This window comes from Oncorhynchus mykiss, chromosome 19 (assembly GCF_013265735.2).
Source record: "Oncorhynchus mykiss isolate Arlee chromosome 19, USDA_OmykA_1.1, whole genome shotgun sequence".
Taxonomy (NCBI): Eukaryota; Metazoa; Chordata; class Actinopteri; order Salmoniformes; family Salmonidae; genus Oncorhynchus; species Oncorhynchus mykiss.
This window is the reverse complement of record NC_048583.1, coordinates 15,433,930-15,452,789: the sequence shown is the minus strand read 5'-3', so window position 1 is coordinate 15,452,789 and position 18,860 is coordinate 15,433,930. Positions and strand designations below refer to the sequence as shown.

At 43.8% G+C, this 18,860-nt stretch overlaps 2 protein-coding genes across 2 annotated transcripts in view; both read left to right on the top strand.

Moving 5' to 3' along the window:
• The window catches only part of LOC110498503 (zinc finger protein 7), a 147,492-nt gene that overhangs the window by 41,809 nt on the left and 86,823 nt on the right, over positions 1-18,860 (top strand). The gene's annotated exons all lie outside the window — the stretch shown is intronic.
• On the top strand, positions 3,737-15,838 carry LOC110498517. The gene is made up of 7 exons (XM_021575184.2): positions 3,737-4,591; positions 4,972-5,102; positions 5,310-5,492; positions 7,741-7,902; positions 8,315-8,426; positions 8,666-8,793; positions 13,972-15,838. The coding sequence occupies exons 1-7, from the start codon at positions 4,309-4,311 to the stop codon at positions 14,968-14,970; spliced, it is 1,998 nt and encodes a 665-aa protein (XP_021430859.2). The 5' UTR covers positions 3,737-4,308; the 3' UTR covers positions 14,971-15,838.

Sequence of the window (18,860 nt, the reverse complement as noted above, 5' to 3'; positions counted from 1 at the left end):
CTGTGGAGATTGCATGGCTGTGTGCTCGATTGTATACACATGAAAGCAACGGGTGTGGCTGAAATAGCCGAATCCACTAATTTGAAAGGGTGTCCACATACGTTTGCATATAAAGTGCATTCAGACCCCTAGACTTTTTCAAAATGTTGTTACGTTACAGCCTTATTCTAAAGTGGATTATATCGTTTTTGACTCATCAATCTATACACAATACCCCATAATGACAAAACAGGTTTTTAGAAATGTTTGATAATTTATTACAAATATTACATTTACATAAGAATTCAAACCATCTACTCAGTACTTTGTTGAAGCACATTTGGTAGTGATTACAGCCTCAAGTCTTCTTAGGTATTACACTACAAGCTTGGCATACCTGTATTTGGGGAGTTTCTCCCATTCTTCTGTGCTCTGTCAAGTTGGATGGGGCTCGTCGTTGCACAGCTATTTTCAGGTCTCTTCAGAGATGTTCGAGCGGGTTTAAGTTATGGCTCTGGCTGGGCCACTCAAGGACATTCAGAGACTTGACCCAAAGCCACTCCTGTGTTGTCTTGGTTGTTTGCTCAAGGTTCTTGTCCTGTTGGAAGGTGAACCTTTGCCCTAGTCTGTCCTGAGAGCTCTGGAGCAGATTTTCATCAAGAATCTCTTTGTACTTTGCTCCGTTCATCTTTCCCTTGATCCTGACTAGTCTCCCAGTCCCTGCCTCTGAAAAACATCCCCACAGCATGATGCTGCCACCGCCATGCTTCACATAAGGATGGTGCCAGGTTTCCTCCAGGTGTGACGTTTGGCATTCAGGCCAAAGAGTTCAATCTTGGTTTCATCAGACCAGTAACCTTTAGGCACCTCTTGGCAAAATCCAAGCGGGCTGGCATGTGACTTTTACTGAGGAGTGTCTTCAGTTTGACCACTCTACCATAAAGGCCTGATTGGTGAAGTGCTGCAGAGATGGTTGTCCTTCTGGAAGGTTCTCCCGTCGCCACAGAGCAACTCTAGAGCTCTGCCAGAGTGGCCATCGGGTTCTTGGTCACCTCCCTGACCAAAGCCCTTCACCCCCGATTGCTCAGTTTGGCCTGGCGGCCAGCTCTTGAAAGAGTCTTGGTGGTTCCAAACTTCTTCCATTTAGGAATGATGGAGGTCATTGTGTTCTTGGGGATCATCAATGCTGCAAAAATGTTTTGGTACCCTTCCCCAGATATGTGCCTAGACACAACCCTGTCTCGGAGCTCGACGGACAATTCCTTCAAACTCAAGGTTTGGTTTTTGCTCTGACATGTACTGTCAACTGTGGGACCTCCTATAAACAGGTGTTTGCCTTTCCAAATCATGTCCAATCCATTGAATTTACTACAGGTGGACTCCAATCCAGTTGTAGAAATGTCTGAAGGAGGATCAATGGAAACAAAATGCACCTGAGCTCAATTTCGAGTCTCATAGCAAAGGGTCTGAATACTTAGGTAAATAAGGTATTTCTGTTTTATTTAAAAAAAAAATTTAGCCAAAATTTTTACAAATAAAATCTGTTTTTGCTTTGTCATTATGGGGTATTGTGTGTAGGTTGATGAGGATGTTTTATATTTTTCATACATTTTAAAATAAGGCTGTAACGTAAAAACAAAATGTGGAAAAAGTGAAGGGGTCTGAATACTTTTCCCGAATGCACTGTACATTTACAGAAAAGTGTTACCATAGTGAGAAGTTATTCTACATGTCACATGTATTGTTTTGTGCAATACGAGTGCTGTACTTCAAATTATCTGTGTATGACCATTTTGTTGAAATTAAATACTAAATTGACTCTGTGCTGCTGACTGACTATTTTTGTGTCATTACAGGGACTGAGTTTCCCTTTTGTCAGTCGAACCAAAATTCTTGAATCAACACATGGATTTTATGTAATAATAAACCCCAATGGCTCCATATTGTTAGGTACTTGAGTCAGTGTTAGAGATGGGCTTGACTGTGGTTAACATTTATAATATCCTGTCTCTCTGTGTACAGCAAAGAGTTTTTCATATAAACCTTTATGCTTTTCTGTTCAATTTGTGTTTACAGTCTGCAGTCCATGCAGAAAAAAGTAGTATTTGGTCAATTTCCACAAGCGCGTGGCTAAACTTCTCAGCTGTTTTGGTTCAACCAATCATTAGAGTGTTTTTGTTTGACCCAAGCGAACATGACCAAAGCCATGACTGAAACAGGAATTAATTTACCCTGGATATTTACAAATAAGTGTGATATTTGAGGCTCTCTGTCACTAAGTGATTGAACAATATACACCTGGGTTGGGCTCAATTCGAATTGAAGGCAATCATTTCAGGAAGTAACCTGAAATTCCAATTCAATGTTTGAAAAAACAGCATCCATTTTCCATTACTTCTCAAACTGAAAATGAGAAGCCATTTATGTCAAAAGTAACACAAAAAATATATATATTTTAAATTCAAATCCCTTCCTGAATTGACTGACTGCAATTCAAATTGAGCCCAACCCTGGTGTACACACACCATGTTATGATGTCAGTTTGTGAGTGTGTGACATGGGGATTAGAATAGATGTTTATTTCGACATTATAAAGAAAACCTTTCATAAACAATGGCAAAGCTGCCATGTTGATCTGAGCCTTGCTGTTGGAAAAACACATTAGTTCGCAGATACGCCTCCCCCTGACTTAACTCATCGACGTTCGTCAACTTATATCTGTGGTGCTGCTTGTGGCAACATCTCGCTGAATCTACCTTTAAAATATGAAGTCAATTTATACACCACCAAACTTAGTTGGAAGTGTTTTTGAGAAAATTGCGGCTTGCAGTGCAACCATCCATTTAAAGTCTCCCAGTTTTCACCCCACACAGTAGGTGGCAGCAATACAACTTTTTGGTGCAGTCCAACTTGAAGAAGGAAACAGAAGGGAAAATCTGTACTGGAGATAGTGTCATATAATGGAAACAGAAGGGAAAATCTGTACTGGAGATAGTGTCATATAATGGAAACAGAAGGGAGGCGGTTATGTTGTTTAGGGTGAGATTAGGGCGTCCTGGATTAAATTGATAGGGAAACATGGAAGAGGAAACGGTTGAACATGTATTATTATTTTGTGAAATGTATGATGTAAAAAAGGAGAGGTGTTTGACAGGGCCAATCAAATTTTATTGGTCACATACACATATTTCACGGATGTTGGTGCGGGTGTAGCGAAATGCTTGTGTTCTTAGCTCCAACAGTGCATCTAACAATTCACAACAATACAAAAAAATCTAAAAGTAAAGGAATGGAATTGAGAAATAAATATTAGGATGACCAGTGTCAGAGTGGCATTGACTAAAATACAGTAGAATAGAATACAGTATATACATATGAAATTAGTAAATCTGAACGTAAACATTATTAAAGAGACCAGTGATTCCATATATATATATATATATATATGAGCAGCAGCCTGAGTGACGCTATTTAACAGTGATGGCCTTGAGATAGAAGCTGGTTTTCAGTCATTCTGTCCCAGCTTTGATGCACCTGTACTGACCTCGCCTTCAGTAAGGTAGCGGGGTGAACAGGACGTGGCTCGGGTGGTTGATGTCCTTGATGATCTTTTTGCCCTTCCTGTGACATTGGGTGCGGCTGTTATTGTCCTGGAGGGCAGGCAGTGTGCCCCCCAGTGGTGCGTTGGGCAGACCGCACCACCCTCTGGAGAGCCCTGTGGTTGTGGGCGATGCAGTTGCAGTGCCAGACGGTGATACAGCCCGACAGCATGCTCTCAATTAGGCATCTGTAAAAGTTGAGGGTATTAGGTGTCAAGCCAAATTTCTTCAGCCTTCTGAGGTTGAAGAGGCGCTGTTGCGCCTTCTTCACCACACTGTCTGTGTGGGTGGACCATTTCAGATTGTCAGTGATGTGTACGCCGAAGAACTTGAAACTTTTCACCTTCTCCACTGCAGTCCCATTTTGGGTGGGGGTGATGGAAGTAGGAAGGTTTGTAGGGAATTATTTTATTTGATTATAAATGTAGGGTTAGTTAAGATAGTATAGTGGAATAGATATGTCGTAACGGTCTCACACTCCAGTACAGTAGGTGGCGGTGTATGCACATGGCAGTTGGTTGCGATTCTCGAATAAAACTTAAAATAAGAAAAAAAGAAAACAGAACTGAAAAGCCTTTTTTTGTTGTTATTATTTAGTTTATTAACTAACACCCTGGAATTCAAAATATGATCAATTTAAATTCACCGCATCGCGTTGGAAACAGGACTTGGTTGATAGATGTTATCTAGGTAACGCTAGCTAGTTGTTAACGGCTAACGTTAGCCAACAATGGATAACTGTATGGTTTTTCACACTCAAATAGCCTCCGTCGTGGAGGTGCTAGCGAATGCAGCCGTGGCAGAGATCTGTAAACTCGTAGACGACGACTATGCAGTGTTTCGTTTGGAAATAACTCAAAGCCAGAAAGAAAACAGGGCATTGCGTAGGAAACTACAGCTACTGGAACTGAAGGTGGCACGGGAGCGCGCAGAGAGGACAATGCAAGAACGCGTCCTCGGCAGTCGTCCCAGTAGTGTCAAGATCCTCGACCGATACAGAGCGATGGCAAGAGGTAAATGTAGCAGGAGACTGCGGGACCTGTCGCTCCCTTCCTCTCTGCGCTTGTGTGGCTTTAGATGTGTCAACCCCACCTATCTTGGTCAGTTTTAGGATAGTATGCAATAATTCCCCTGATTACTTAGCTATCTTGCCACAGACACAATATCATATTCTAACCAGATTCTTGATTTACTGCGTTTACTATTATTTACTCAATGAAAACATGCCTGGAACATAATACATTTATCAATAAATAGTATATCAATAAGTTATGAGAAGCATTACCTTACATCCTTGCCAATTTTAGACAGTGTCAAAACGGTCAATAGTATACAATATAGTGTTGAACATTAGCTAACCCGACCACCTCTTTCCCCCCAATCACTCTCTCAGGTGAAGGACATCTCACTGGAGGCCACAGGAGCTTTGTGAAGCCAGCGGGACACAATACAAGGAGTGATGACCAACCAATCACTGTTGATGAGGGGAGTGGAACCTCAACCCAGAACATTATCACGATAGAGGTTAGTGTAATAGTGTTATGTAAAAAATTACAGTTACTTTGTAAGTCAAATGTGGACGGTTTATTTCAAAGGCTCCCCTCAGCTATTCACTTGCTTACATTTACATCCTAATTTATCTGCCATAGGAGAGCTTGTGAGACTTCCCTTTGACATTGTTATCCAATTCAACCAATGTACTGATAGTAATGTCCTCTCTTCTTGTGTCAGTCTGCAGATGCAGAGGCTGCAGATCCTGGAGTCAAACTGGAGAGGTCTGGAGGAGAGGAGGACCTGCGGCACAGCAGAGACATCCAGACTGGAGCAGCATCTGGAGTGGCGCCCCCTGTAGCCACGGAGGACCTCACCACCGCCGCTGCGCTCCAGGCCAGGAACCGTTGCAGCATCACGGAGGTCAGTCGAATGCTCTCCGACACAAAGACTTTAACTGTAACACACAGGCTCTTACACACACGATATGAACACAGATCAGAGCCAAAGAGACGAGGGCCACCAGTCTGACCTCCTGATCCTGGTTTCTACTACTTACTGGTGATTCATCAGAGCCAGAGGATGGTTTATTTCCGTGGAGATGGTGATGCGTTAGACACTCGCGGTGATGATCTGTTTTGTTCTTACGCTACAGAGATGGTCCCTGGAAACATATCATTGGGTTTAGAGAGACAGACTGATCTGTCTAGAGGGGACTGGAACTGGTACATTTCTGTATGGACCTCGCTTAGTGCACGGGGGCATTGTCATTCTGAAACAGGAAAGGGCCTTCCCCAAACTGTTGCCACAAAGTTGGAAGCACAGAATCATCTTGAATGTCATTGCATGCTGTAGCGTTAAGATATCCCTTCACTGAAACTAAGGGGCCTAGCCCGAACCTTGAAAAAATAGCCCCAGACCATTATTCCTCCCCCACCAAACTTTACAGTTGGCACTATGCATTTGGGCAGGTAGCGTTCTCCTGGCATCCGCCAAACCCAAATTCGTCCGTCGGAGTGCCAGATGGTGAAGCGTGATTCATCACTCCAGAGAACGCGTTTCCACTGCTCTAGAGTCCAATGGCGGCGAGCTTTACACCACTCCAGCTGACGCTTGGCATTACCCATGGTGATCTTAGGCTTGTTTGCGGCTGCTCGGCCATGAAAACCCATTTCCAGACAAACAGTTCTTGGGTTCTGACCAGATTCTTGAGGCAGTTTGGAACTCGGTAGTGAGTGTTGCAACTCGCTGCTGAGCTGCTGTTGCTTGTAAACGTTTCTACTTCACAATAACAGCACTTACAGTTGACCGGGAGGCTCTAGCAGGGCACTCTTACGTAGGTGTCATAACCAGCCATAAAATAACGCAAAACATGTCTCAACAGGTCTAAAAATGTGTTATGACCATATTATAACAGGTTATGACCGTGTTATGACACTGGGTGTCAAGTGAAGTGTTACCAAAAATCCTTCTTTACCTTGTCTCCTCCACTTCATCTACACTGATTGAAGTGGATTTAACAAGTGACATCAACAAGGTATCATACCGTTCACCTGCATTCACCTGGTCAGTTTATGTCATGGAAAGAGCAGGTGTTCATAATGTTTGGTATACACTCAGTGTATAAGGCACGTAAAGCCTAAAAGTCTGTTTCATATTGTGTATCTGATGTTCGCAAATTTTCCAAAGACACTTTTTTTAATGAGAAAATGAAGGCAGTTCATTCACTTCAGGCAGATATTTTTGTTGAGACATGACAAGTATGTGTGGTTTTCATGTGGTGTATTTAAAACTTGTTTGTTCAATGAACACAAAATGGGACTTTTCATTCTAAGACTTTGATTGAGACTCGCGTTAGCATACATCACATCTGATCTCACCCTATTCTGCAAACACACAACAGTGCTTTATAACCAATATACACTTAGTCCACAAAACATTAGGAAAACCTGCTATTTCCATGGCATAGAATGACCAGGTGAATGCAGGTAAAAGCTATGATCCCTTATTGATGTCACCTATTAAATCCACTTCAATCGGTGTAAATGAAGGGGAGGAGACAGGTTAAAAAATATTTTTAAGCTTCGAGACAATTGAGACATGGATTGTGTATGTGTGGATGGGCAAGACAAAATATTTAAGTGCCTTTGTATGGGGTATGGTAGTAGGTGCCAGGTGCACCCGGTTTGATTGTGTCAAGAACTGCAACACTGCTTGATTTTTCACGCGTGTATCAAGAATGGAACACCACCCAAAAGGACATCCAGCCAACTTGACACAACTTTGGGAAGCATTGGAGTTAACATGGGCCAGCAACCCTGTGGAACGCTTGACACCTTGTAGAGTCCATGCCCCGATGAATTGTATTTGGAAGGTGTTCCTAATGGTTTGTACACTCACCAAATATACCTACAAATACCCATACACTATACACTAGTCAGGTTTGTCTGATGATTACTTGACTCATCATTGCTGACCTTTTACCCACAACATCATATTTATGTCCACCATGACGGGTTTAACATCAATTAAGTCATTCTCTAACTACAGTATAGGACTCAAACATAGTGGGGATGGGTAAACACTCCATGTTTAAAGTGTTTATTATCTGTGTGTGTACGTACCTGAGGGAGTGTATGTCTGTGTAATCTGTATCAGCTGTCTCTTCCAGGAGGAGGGTCTAGAGGTGTTGCTGGTGAAGGAGGAGGGGTGTGAGGAGGTTCTGGGGAACCCTGAGGGGAACATGGTCATGGAGGACAACCAGACTACACCTCCTCCTGAATCCACAGAGGAACCAGCTGAGCAGCACAGGACCACACACAGTCTCACTGAGGTGAGCCCACTGTGAACTACTGGCTGAATGGTATTAGGTCAGGGCCCATATCCACAAAGCCTCTCAGAGTAGGAGTGCTGATCTAGGATCAGTTTAGCCTTTTAGATCATAATGAATAACATATGTAAAGATCCTAGATCTGCATTCCTACTCTGAGAATCTTTGTGGATACGGGCCCAGGTCTTGACCATACCTTTGAATTATAAAACTATTAAAGAGTGTCAAGTAATCAAATGAACTAACATACTGTAGTTCTCATAGCAATCCATTATTGCCCAATCGTAATCACTCTTCTTTCACCCCAGCTGCCAAACTAACCCTGATTCAGATGACCATCCTACCCATGCTCCATAACAGGGTGCTGATATCAGATTTCTTGATCCAACATCCTCTCACTCTGTATCTCTTACAGTCAGTAGACATGGAGGATGGGAAGCCTGATCTGCTGCTGGTCAAAGAGGAGACGATAGAAGACGAACCAGAGAGCATTGATCTGCTGAGTGGACTAAAGATGGGGGAGCAAGGTAAGGGAGAAATACATATAGCCTCCATACAGTAATAGATCTTCAATGGGAATAGTGATGCATCTGGCTATGTGTTCTTATTTTTCTTCATTCATAAAATGAAATCATTACAACTTGTATTTCCATACAAAAACACACATTATAATGTATGAACTGGACCTGGTAATTGATGAAAGAAAATACATATGTAGAGTTCTCTGCCATGTTTATAAAGTCTATTTTGTAACCTCTTCCTGCAGGTGATTGGCTGGAGGCTAACAGAGGAGACTGGGCAGCCATCTTGGATTCCCAGACTCAGACGGGTGCAGCCAAGGGCCCCGGGGACGAAAACATTGAGCAGGCCAGGACCAGAGGCGACATGGCTGAGGTCAGTGGCTGGGACCGCATCCTCAACTCTGGGCTGGGGAATAAAACTGTTAACCAGAACCAGACAATGGAACACAAAACAACATCCTAATTTAGTCTCCATGACAACAGACTGGCTGAGACCAGAGTGAGGCGTAGAATTGGTCTGCAGGGTTGGGGAGGTGTCCGTATGTGGCGGGAGAGAACAGACACAGACTAGCCTAGCGATGCTCCGTCCTGCTCCTATAGTTGTGATTCAGAGAGACTGATGGCACCTCAGGTTAACCCCCTAACAGGTGCTGCCTTCAGCCTGCCTTCTATAGGATCTATCAACTGGAACATGGTCCCTGCGACAACACAGACACTCCCTGGCCTTCGTCCTCGTCACACCTTCCTAATGTTAAACCAGACCTCAGACAATGCCAGGGCCTCAACACTAAATGGCTACACAAGCCCATTGACAAATGAGAGTAGTTGAGACGGAACAGGTGGATATCCACCAGAGGATACACACGGAGGAGAAACCGTTCAGCTGCCACTTGTGCCGGGCCAGTTCCTCCCACTCATCCAGGCTGTAGAGGCACCAGAGGGTCCACACAGGGGAGAAATCCTACAGCTGCCCCCAGTGTGAGAATCAAATCAAATGTATTTATGAAACCTTTTTTACAGGGTGTGACTAAGTACTTATACAGAAACTCAGCCTAAAACCCCAGGGTTTAGAGCTTGAGGTAGTCACCTCATACAAGTACTTGGTAGTATGGCTAGACGGTGCACTGTCCTCCTCTCAGCACATATCAAAGCTGCAGGCTAAAGTTAAATATAGACTTGGTTTCCTTTATCGTAATCACAATTTTTTCACCCCAGCTGCCAAACTAACCCTGATTCAGATGACCATCCTACCCATGCTAGATTACGGAGACGTAATTTATAGATCGGTAGGTAAGGGTGCTCTCGAGCGGCTAGATGTTCTTTACCATTCGGCCATCAGATGTGCCACTAATGCTCCTTATAGGACACATCACTGTGTAAGCTAGTCATCTCTGTTTACCCGTCGCAAGACCCACTGGTTGATGCTTATTTTTAAAACCCTCTTAGGCCTCACGCCCCCCTATCTGAGGTATCTACTGCAGCCCTCATCCTCCACATACAACACCCGTTCTGCCAGCCATTCTGTTAAAGGTCCTCAAAGCACACACATCCCTGGGTCACTCCTCTTTTCAGTTCGCTGCAGCTAGCGTCTGGAACGAGCTACAACAAACACTCAAACGGGACAGTTTTATCTCAATCTCTTCATTCAAAGACTCAATCATGGACACTCTTACTGACAGTTGTGACTGCTTTGTGTGGTGTATTGTTGTCTTTACCTTCTTGCCCTTTGTGCTGTTGTCTGTGCCCAATAATGTTTGAACCATGTTTTGTGCTGCTACCATGTTGTGTTGCTACCATGTTGTTTTGTTGTGTTTCTACCATGCTGTGTTGTCATGTGTTGCTGCCTTGCTATGGTGTCGTCTTAGGTCTCTCTTTATTTAGTGTTGTTTCTCTTGTTGTGATGTGTGTTTTGTCGCATATTTATATACGCCTTTTGGTAGGTTGTCATTGTAAATAAGAATTTGTTCTTAACTGACTCGCTTAGTTAAATAAAGATTAAATACAAAATAATTAAATAAAAGCCAGGAACTTAGGAAGAAACCTAGAGAGGAACCAGGGCCTGAGGAGTAGGCAGTCCTCTTCAGGCTGTGCCAGGTGGAGATTATAAGAGTACACGGCCATTAAGGCCAGATTGTTCTTCAAGATGTTAAAACATTCAAATCAAAGTTTATTTGTCACGTGTGCCAAATACAACCTTACAGTGAAATGCTTCCTTACAGGCTCTAACCAATAGTGCAAAAAAGGTATTAGGTGAACAATAGGTAAGTAAAGAAATAAAAACAACAGTAAAAAGACAGTAGCGAGGCTATATACAGTAGCGAGGCTATAAAAGTAGCGAGGCTACGTACAGACATTGGTTAGTCAGGCTGATTGAGGTAATATGTACATGTAGATATGGTTAAAGTGACTATGCATATATGATGAACAGAGAGTAGCAGTAGCGTAAAGAGGGGTTGGCGGGTGGTTGGTGGCGGGACACAATGCAGATAGCCTGGTTAGGTAATGTGCGGGAGCACTGGTTGGTCGGGTCAATTGAGGCCATATGTACATGAATGTATAGTTAAAGTGACTGTGCATATATGATAAACAGAGAGTAGCAGCAGCATAAAAGAGGGGTTGGGGGGGGCACACAATGCAAATAGTCTGGGTAGCCATTTGATTACCTGTTCAGGAGTCTTATGGCTTGGGGGTAAAGACTGTTGAGAAGCTTTTTTGTCCTAGACTTGGCACTCCGGTACTGCTTGCCATGCGGTAGTAGAGAGAACAGTCTATGACTGGGGTGGCTGGGGTTTTTGACCATTTTTAGGGCCTTCCTCTGACACCGCCTGGTGTAGAGGTCCTGGATGGCAGGCGGGCTTAGCCCCATGTGATGTACTGGGCCGTACGCACTACCCTCTGTCGTGCCTTGCGGTCGGAAGCCGAGCAATTGCCGTACCAGGCAGTGATGCAACCAGTCAGGATCTCTCGATGTTGCAGCTGTGGAACCTTTTGAGAATCTCAGGACCCGTGCCAAATCTTTTTAGTTTCCTGAGGGGGAATAGGCTTTGTCGTGCCCCCTTCACAACGGTCTTGGTGTGCTTGGACCTTTCTAGTTTGTTGGTGATGTGGACACCAAGGAACTTGAAGCTCTCAACCTGCTCCACTACAGCCCCGTTAATGAGAATGGGGGCGTACTTGGTCCTCCTTTTCCTGTAGTCCACAATAATCTCCTTAGTCTTGGTTACGTTGAGGGATAGGTTGTTATTCTGGGCACCACCCGGCCAGGTCTCTGACCTACTCCCTATACGCTGTCTCGTTGTTGTCGGTGATCAGGCCTACCACTGTTGTGTCGTCTGCAAACTTAATGGTGTTGGAGTCGTGTCTGGCCATGCAGTTGTGGGTGAACAGGGAGTACAGGTGGGGACTGAGCACGCACCCCTGGGGGGCTCCAGTGTTGAGGATCAGCGCGGCAGATGTGTTGCTACCTACCCTTACCACCTGGGGGCGGCCCATCAGGAAGTCCAGGATCCAGTTGCAGAGGGAGGTGTTTAGTTCCAGGATCCTTAGCTTAGTGATGCGCTTTGAGGGTACTATGGTGTTGAACGCTGAGCTATAGTCAATGAATAGCATTCTCACATAAGTGTTCATTTTGTCCAGATGGGAAAGGGCAGTGTGGAGTGCAATAGAGACTGCATCATCTGTGGATCTGTTTTTGCGGTATGCAAATTGGAGTGGGTCTAGGGTTTCTGGGAAAATGGTGTTGATGTGAGGCATTACCAGCCTTTCAAAGCACTTCATGGCTACGGACGTGAGTGCTACGGGTCTATAGTCATTTAGGCAGATTGCCTTTGTGTTCTTGGGCACAGGGACTATGGTGGTCTGCTTGAAACATGTTGATATTACAGACTCAATCAGGGACATATTGAAAATGTCAGTGAAGACACCTGCCAGTTGGTCAGCACATGCCCGGAGCACATGTCCTGGTAATCCATCTGGCCCCGCAGCCTTGTGTATATTGACCTGTTTAAAGGTCTTACTCACGTTGGCTACGGAGAGCGTGATCACGCAGTCGTCCGGAACAGCTGATGCTCTGACCAGCAGGGTCAAATAATAATCACAGTGGTTGTGCAACAGGTCAGCACCTCAGGATAAAATGTCAGTTGGCTTTTCATAGCCGAGCATTCAGAGGTCGAGACAGCAGGTGCGGGGGATAGTGAGAGAGAGGGTCGAAAACAGCAGGTCCGGGACAGGTTAGCACGTCTGGTGAACAGGTCAGGGTTCCATAGCCACAGGCAAAACTGCATGACCAGGTGGACTGGGAAAGGGGACAGCCAGCAGTCATCAGGTGAGGTAGTCCTGAGGCATGGGAGAATTAGAGGGAGCATAATTCATACAGGACAAGACAGGATAATTTCACCAGACAGACTGACCCTAGCACCCCAGCACAGACTATTGCAGCATAGATACTGGAGGTTAAGGTGGGGCGGGGGGCTCAGGGGACACTGCGGCCCTGTCCAACGGTACCCCCGGACAGGGCCAACCAGGCAGGATAAAACCCTGACCACTTTTCCAAAGCACAGCCCCCACACCACTAGAGGGATATCAACAGACCACCAACTTACTACCCTGACACAAAGGCTGAGTATAGCCCACAAGATCTCCTCCACCGCAGAGGGGGCGCATAACCGGACAGAAAGATCACGTCAGTGACTCAACCCACTCAAGTGACGAACCCCTCCTTGGGGTGGCATGGAAGAGCACCAGTAAGCCAGTGACTCAGCCCCCGTAATAAGGTCAGAGGCAGAGGATCCCAGTGGAGAGAGCAAGGGCAGTTTGTCACTCAGGTGCCTTGCCATTCACCTTCGCTCCCCTGAGCCAGAGTCATTCGCAGTCATGTGAAATCCATAGAGTAGGGCCTAATTTATGTATTTACATTGACTGCTTTTTATATATGAACTGTAACTCTGTAAGTCTTTTAAAATGTTGCATGCTGCGTTTATGATTTTGTTCAGTGTATGTTCCTTTAGGATGATACTGTTTTTTTAATAGCGAGTTGAGGATATCGCCTTAATTTATGTTTACTTGACACAAAGTATGGAAGGTCTTTGTAATGTAATGTTTAACCTTGTACAACGTTTTCAAAAATATATTTTAACAAAGCGAGGGTACCAGATTTACAGAAAAATGTATTGTCACCAAAGTGAGAAAGTTATTCTTGTCACGCATCGTTTTGTGCAATGAAAGTACTGTACTTCACGTTATGCGAGTGTATATATACAATTTTGTTGAAATTCAATACAAAATTGACTGTCTGACTTGGTTATTTTTGTATCATTACAGGGACTGAGTTTCCCTTCTCTCAGTCAAACCTAAACATTATACTTAGTTCTTGAATCAACACATATGGACATTTTTTATAATGAACTCCAATGGATCCATATTGTTGGGTACTTGAATCACAGTGTTGGGGATGGGCTTGACTGTTGTTATTAAATTTTCATGTTTCTGTGTGTACAGCAAATATTTTCTTATATAAAACCTTTATGCTTTTCTGGCCAATTTGTGTTTACAGTCTGCAGTCCATGAGGAAATGTTGATATCCGGTGTTGCTGGCGGGAGAGACTGGACCTCTGATGCGGCCGGTCACAAACCCTGGCCCCAGATCAGGACCCTGGATCAGGAGCCGTCACTCTTCCTTCCTGAGTCAGAACCAAGACTGAACCATGAGGGACAGAGACTCCACCACCACACAGAAGACAACCAGTGGACAGGTGGACTGAACAACCTCAGCCCTGGTGGTCATCAGAGAGACAGAGGCTCCAGTCTGCAGCCCAGACCCTCTTCGCATTCTCGGTGCAGGGATGAAGCAGGGCCTGGGGCTGATAGAGATAGACCCTCCTGTTCCTATGATACAAACACCACAGTATCCATGATTAACAGAGCAGGTCACCCTGGGCTTCAGTCTTCACCGAGAGTAATGGGAGACCCCCCTGGTGGGAGTCGAACAGGAAGTCTGTCTTCTCCTTCAGGATCTCATCTAACGCCTGATGATTGGGTTCATAGAAAGCCTGGACCTGGGTCTAGCCTTCCTCAACTACCTCATGGTTACCCCACCAATACAGACAGGGTCAGGATGGGTGTTCACCACAATAAGTATCTAGCTGATAACACGGCACACAATCCCAACAACACCGAAACAATGGCTAGAGGTCAAGGAGGGAGCTCAAAGACTAACCAGATGAGGGTGGTGGCTCCTACTTCTACCTCCTCTGGTGTTATTTGGTCAAAACGTGGGAGGCCAAACATTAAGACCGACGCTAACAAGCCATACGCCTGCCCCACATGTGGGAAGTGCTTTGCTGAGGCGAACTATGTGAAGATCCACCAGAGGGTCCACACAGGGGAGAAACCGTTCAGCTGTACCCAGTGTCACATGCGCTTCTCAGAGGCTGGCACCCTGAAGAGGCACCAGAGGGTCCACACAGGGGAGAAACCCTACAGCTGCCCTCAGTGTGAGAAAAGGTTCTCCCACCAGCACCATCTGAAGAGGCACCTGAAGGTCCACACATGAGAAAGGCCATTCGCCTTCTCTGAGGTTCTCAGAGAGGAGCTACCTCAGGACACACCAGCAGAAAAACCATTACACTTCATAACATAAAAGGTAACCATTCCCTCCTCAGGGTACAGGAATCACTACTGTAACCCCCTAGTTCCTTAGGGCCACCCAATAGCACATTGTCTTCCCATCATTGGTGTTAGTGGCGTGACATACTGCCGACCTTCACTTTCTCTCATTAGCTTTAGTCCTGCCCTCTAACCTCTCATTCCCTATTTGTGTTTTTGATCTTCTCTTCCTCCAAGCTAACCCTTAAATATTTATACCTCACATTTAATAGTTCTCTCCTTTTGCCCACCTAACCATACATGTACTCTTTGAGGGTCTCTCTTTTTCTGAGTTCCTTTTATTTGTGTGTACAGAACATGATTCCTTTATCATCTTTATCTACCCTCTTATCTTCCTACTTCATGCTGCTCATTGATTAACTGTCACCATGGAAGCCCCCATTGGGCCCACCCCCAAGCCACGCAGCAAAGCTCTGGATAGGCTCAGTCAGGTGGACCAGATCCATAGAGCCAATCGGGATGTTTCTTAATCTTCTCTCAAGACAAATATTAATTTTCATTACTGTCAACAGAAAAGATCCACAGATGCATTTGGAATAACGATAGGGACAGTGTTGAGTATTCCTGAATAGAATATTGCATCCAGACTTTGTGTGATATAAACAGTATAATGCATATATAAGTCTAAAAGGTATATTATAGTGTTTGCACTGTGTAGGATATATGATGTTCACCAATCCCTATTTCATTACATCCATTTAACTACTTTATTTTTTACCAAGACACTTTTAATGATAATAAATGCAGTTCATCAAGTTAATGCAGATTATTTTGTTGAGACTTGTATGTGTGGTTTTCATATGGTGTATTTCATTTGTTTAAATGTTTAATAAACACAAACTTATATTGAGACTCTCTTTAGTATACTGATCTCACCCTATTCTACATACCGACAGCTTATATACACTTACTAAATATACCTACACAAACACCTATTGTACAAATAATTTAGTCAGGTTTGTCTGATGAATTTTGATGTATTATTACTTATATTTTACCCATATTTATGTCCACCATGATAGGTTTAACATGAATGAAGTCATTCTGTAACTACAGTATAGGACTCAAACAAAGTCAGCCTGGTCTCAGAGAAAAACATTATGTTTTACTAAAATCCATGCCACTCCATTTAGCATGATATGTTACTTTAGATTAGGGTTATGGTTAGGTTTAGGGGAAGGGTTATCTAACATGCTGAGTAGTTAAAGTAGCAAGTAGTTGCAAATGAGCTAAAAATGCTATATTTGTCCATGAAAACACTCAACCATTGGGTTGCTAGAAGTTTGCTTTATCCAACCACCCATCCCCCCCTGACCAACCACCTTCTTATCGTTTTTTTGCTTTAAGTAACCTACTGTCATACCAAGAGTAACATATACTAATTTGAGTGTCCCGGATTTATGTAGGCCAATGTAATGTAACCTAATCTAAAAAAGGTACAGAGGTTGTTCAGTCCACTGGTGGATGTAAATCATTTTCCTCATAATCCTGGACTATCGGACCAAAATCGTATTATGTTTGCAATCGTAACAGATAATCTGCTCAGACCACAACCAAGGATTATCAAAAGTTGCACTATAAATTCTCGGACAACCCAAAGATTCCTAGATGCCCTTCCAGACCCGCTCCACCTACTCAAGGATGTCAGAGTACAAAAATCACTTAACCACCTAACCGAGGATTTAACAATGAATAGATGGAGTCGCACCTCTTAAAATTAAAAACATTTGTCACAAGAAATCAGCTCCCTGGTATACACTAAATACACAAGCCCTGAAACAAACTTCCAGAAAATTGGAACAGAAATGGCGCTCCACCAAACTGGAAGTCTTCCGACTAACTTGGAAAGACATTACCATGCAATATCGAAGAGTCCTCACTGCTGCTCGATCACCCTACTTTTCCAACCTAATTGAGGAGAATAAAAACAATCCATATTTTATTTTTGATACTAAAAAGCAGCATTCCCCAAGAAATGATGGCCTTCACTTCAGCAGTGATGAATTGATGATCATAAAAAAATGTAAAATAGATTTCTCAAACTCAGTAGTCCAGAACTACTTAATCCTGTATCTCTCGACTCATTAACTAAAATAGTCATAGCCTCTAAACCTTCTAGCTGCCTACTGGACCCTATTCCAACTAAACTACTGAGAGAGCTACTTCCTGTGCTTGGCCCTCATATGTTGAACATAATAAACGGCTCCCTATACTCCAGATGTGTACCAAACTCACTGGAAGTGGCAGTAATAAAGCCAAACCTGAAAAATCCAAACCTTGACTCGAAAATGTAAAAAACGATCAGCCTATATTGAATATCCCATTCCTCTCTCAAAAGAAAAGCTGTTGCACATTGACTCATACAAATAATGTATACAAAACGCTCCAGTCTAATTTGACACCATCATAGTACTGAGACTGCACTTGTGAAGGAGGTAAATTACCTTTTAATGGCGTCAGACCAAGGCTCTGCATCTGTTCTCGTGCTCCTAGACCTTAGTGCCACTTTTGACACCAATCACCACATTCATTTGTAGAGATTGGAAATCCTAATGGGTAAACATGGTTTAGTTCTTGCCTGGGTTAGATCTTATTTGTCGGAATGATATCAGTTCATCTCTGTGGACTTAAGTTGATAAAAGTATCTAACACAACATTAGGTAATAATATATGCATTATCAAGGATTTATAATCATCTATAAATGGGGCGGTCATTTTGGACCAGGAACACATAATTAATTAACATGAAACGAACACAACAGGAGGGTTAACCAAACCCTTTGCGCTATGACCCCAACCAATAAGATCCTTTCTCAGTGTAAATGGAATGTGGGTGTCTTGATTTGGCTCATAGAGAATGATTTAAACATCTAGTGACCAAAAGGCCATATTAGCATGGGCAGCGCCATTGAGGGCTTCCACCATTTTAATGTAGTCAACATGGGACTTCCTGGCAACCCTGTTGGAGTCATGTCCAACCGGGACATCAGGAGGGATCAGCCAATCGTGAATAAGAAAATGTAAAAATTCAAAATGGAGATAGCATGGGCAGTGCCATTGAGGCAATCACTGAAGCTATAATGGCACAGATACAAATATGAGTCCTCTACCTATCTCTATGATTTGTCTAGTTCTCTCTGACTTATAACGCAGATGTGGAAGAATGGGAAGAAAGGCGCCAGGCCAAACCTACATCTCCTGAATATATACCTAGTAATGGTGTTAAAGAGTACAAAACAACTACTGAGTGTGAGACCCTGTCTCCTGTTACAAGTCACCAACGAGGGTGTGACATGGTGTTTGGAAGTGAGCCAGACCAGGATGAAGTACCTGAGGTGACAGGTGTGGTAGAGACTTCCAACGTTTGCCCTGAGAGGTGGATTCTGTTTTTTTGGCCAACCCGTACATTGTTTCAAGCGGAGTAAAGGACAAACTGGGAACTGTACATCTGTCAAAGTTTTGAGAAGTGGAATTGTTTAGCTTTTTTGTGCACCCTCCGCACAGAGGCAGCGGGGAAACTGTGTCAAATGTCTCTGGGATCGACATGTGTAGTGCTTTGTTCTTCAGAGCAGGGTGCCACTCAAAAGAGTGATCAATGGGGTAGCGTTGAGTGTAGAGGTGGATCAAATGAAAAATAATATTCCTGGTGTTTGTGACACCCGCTGTTTGGTGAGACGTAGACCCGGTGGCAATGGCAAGACAGAGAATACGGTCTGTCTCGTTGAGCTTTGACACAGAGTTTCTACCTGATACGGTCAGGTTAGGTTATATTTGCTA

Excerpts from the sequence above, each read along its gene's own strand:
- LOC110498517 (XM_021575184.2), top strand. The coding sequence starts at position 4,309 with ATGGATAACTGTATGGTTTTTCACACTCAAATAGCCTCCGTCGTGGAG. Across the intron at positions 5,103-5,309 it reads AGAACATTATCACGATAGAG|TCTGCAGATGCAGAGGCTGC; the intron begins GTTAGTGTAATA and ends TTCTTGTGTCAG. Across the intron at positions 8,427-8,665 it reads ACTAAAGATGGGGGAGCAAG|GTGATTGGCTGGAGGCTAAC; the intron begins GTAAGGGAGAAA and ends CTCTTCCTGCAG.